Here is a 1,862-nt window from a genome sequence, read left to right on the forward strand (position 1 = left end):
TTATCCGTGGACTCCGGTTCCTCCTCGTACACAAACAAACTAAACATGTGGAAAGCTCCAGCACTGAGACCCTCGAACACACACACCTCTAACACACTGTGGACTTCGCCACAGTCCCGCGATGTTAAAGACCCCGGAGCCAAGAGACCAGCCCCCAACACCGAGCCCCACAGCGGACCCCCGGAGAAAAAAACCCTGCTGTCGTTTCCCCTCGAAAGAGCCACGCCCACCAACATCGCAGCAGACCGCCTCCTCCTACACAGCGGGTACGGGGTTAAAATATTCACCCATCTTCCCACAAATTAAATTCTTTGTGCCAAGGCATGTAGCTTTACACTAAAGCTACGAGGCTAATGTCGCTAACGAGTAATTTACGTACACCAATTAGCATGGTGCTAACTGACAGTTTAAATCGTCAGGTGGCTGATGTGATTCAGTTCACACACTAACTCACTCATATTTAGCAAGCTAAAGTGTTCTCCACAAGGGGGCGACGTCAGCACTCAGCATCTGTGACACTGTCCTTGTTGGTGTATTAACTCTGTATTTTCTTTTTTACCTCTTTTGGTCTGTTTTAACTTCACTCCTTTTCCTGCAGCACTGCCCTGTTTTTCTCACTGTGTCGCTCCTGCTCTTTTTACTCTTCTCTTCATCTTTTTCTGTCTTTTTTCTTACTTTCATTCTTTCTCTGCAGTCTTCACTCTCAGGCTGGTTTAGACGAGCGGTTCTCCGTCAGTCCCTCGAGCCGTGGATCTTCCCCCTACCACAGCTCAGAGAGAGCGAGGGATCAGGGCGAGGAGAAGGAGAGAGGGATGGAGAGAGGGATGGAGGGTTGTGCTGCTGCTCTCCTGCGCGATCTGTCCTCTGCGCTACTGCAGTACCAGCAAGCTGAGCGCGAGGCGGCTCTGCAGCCGGAACAACACCACCTGTGGGCTCACCTTGGAAAAATTCGCTCCGAACTGTCCCACATCCAGCAGGCGCTCCAGAGGACGGCCCGCCAGAGCGAAGGACCCCTCGACCTGTCCGTGAAGAAGCAGGCGGTCGCCATGACGATGTCCATGGTGCCGGAAAACATAGACACGAAAGAGGAGGCCTGGTGCTCGGAGACTGAGGAAGAAGATGAAGAGAGGGATGAAGGAGAGATGGAAGAAGACGGGAACACGATTAAAGAAAGACGCAAACGCTCCCTGGACGTCCTCATTAAGCTCAACCAGTCGGCGGTTTCCATGGTGAAGTCTCCATCCGTTACCATGGTGAAACCTCCATCCGTGGCCATGGTGAAGTCTGAGGTGTTACCTGGTGTTGGAGGAGGTTTGGAAGCTCTGTGGCACAGCAGGACCACGAAGTGTGAAGCAGACTCCAGCGTCCTGCTCTGCTCCAAACCCCCAAACAGACCCCCGTCCATCCAGCACCTGGACACTAACTGCCCTGCTAACTGCCCTCCCAGTCCTCTAACCGTCACAGACGCCTGACTGCTCCACATACGGCCCTGATAACCTTCCCCACAGTCCTTAAACATCCTCACACTGCACCTACTCTACTCGCCTCGACTGGACTGGTCTCTTCTCCTCCACCAGGTGAATCGGGTCCTGGTTCTGGTTCTGGAAGCGGGTTCTTGTTTAGTGGCTGTTCTCTCGTGGTTCAGAGCGAGTCGAGTAGGGACTAAACCGTGGCGTGTAAACCTTGCAGAGCGCTGATCGTCCAGAGAGAGTCGTCACTCTACGCCACGCAACGCAGACGACCAGCACCAACTCTCCATCTGTAAAATCTCCAGCTGCAGCAGAGATCACGTTTGTTTTTATCCGACTCACGACGGCAGCTCGTAAAATGACGCCGTGGTCTTTTGAAGAGGTTCAAACGCT

The 1,862-nt window shown here is 53.1% G+C and overlaps 1 protein-coding gene across 1 annotated transcript in view; it reads left to right on the plus strand.

Annotated features, from left to right (window-relative positions):
- The window catches only part of prr35 (proline rich 35), a 4,124-nt gene extending 2,652 nt beyond the window's left edge, over positions 1-1,472 (plus strand). Inside the window, exons 2-3 of the mRNA XM_066682381.1 lie at positions 1-266; positions 695-1,472. The exon at positions 1-266 is cut by the window's left edge and continues 29 nt beyond it. Of these exons, the coding sequence (XP_066538478.1) occupies positions 1-266; positions 695-1,472 (1,044 nt within the window). The remainder of the gene's footprint in view (positions 267-694) is intronic.
- Positions 1,473-1,862: the final 390 nt, after the last annotated feature.

Source organism: Hoplias malabaricus, chromosome 10, assembly GCF_029633855.1.
Source record: "Hoplias malabaricus isolate fHopMal1 chromosome 10, fHopMal1.hap1, whole genome shotgun sequence".
NCBI lineage: Eukaryota > Metazoa > Chordata > Actinopteri > Characiformes > Erythrinidae > Hoplias > Hoplias malabaricus.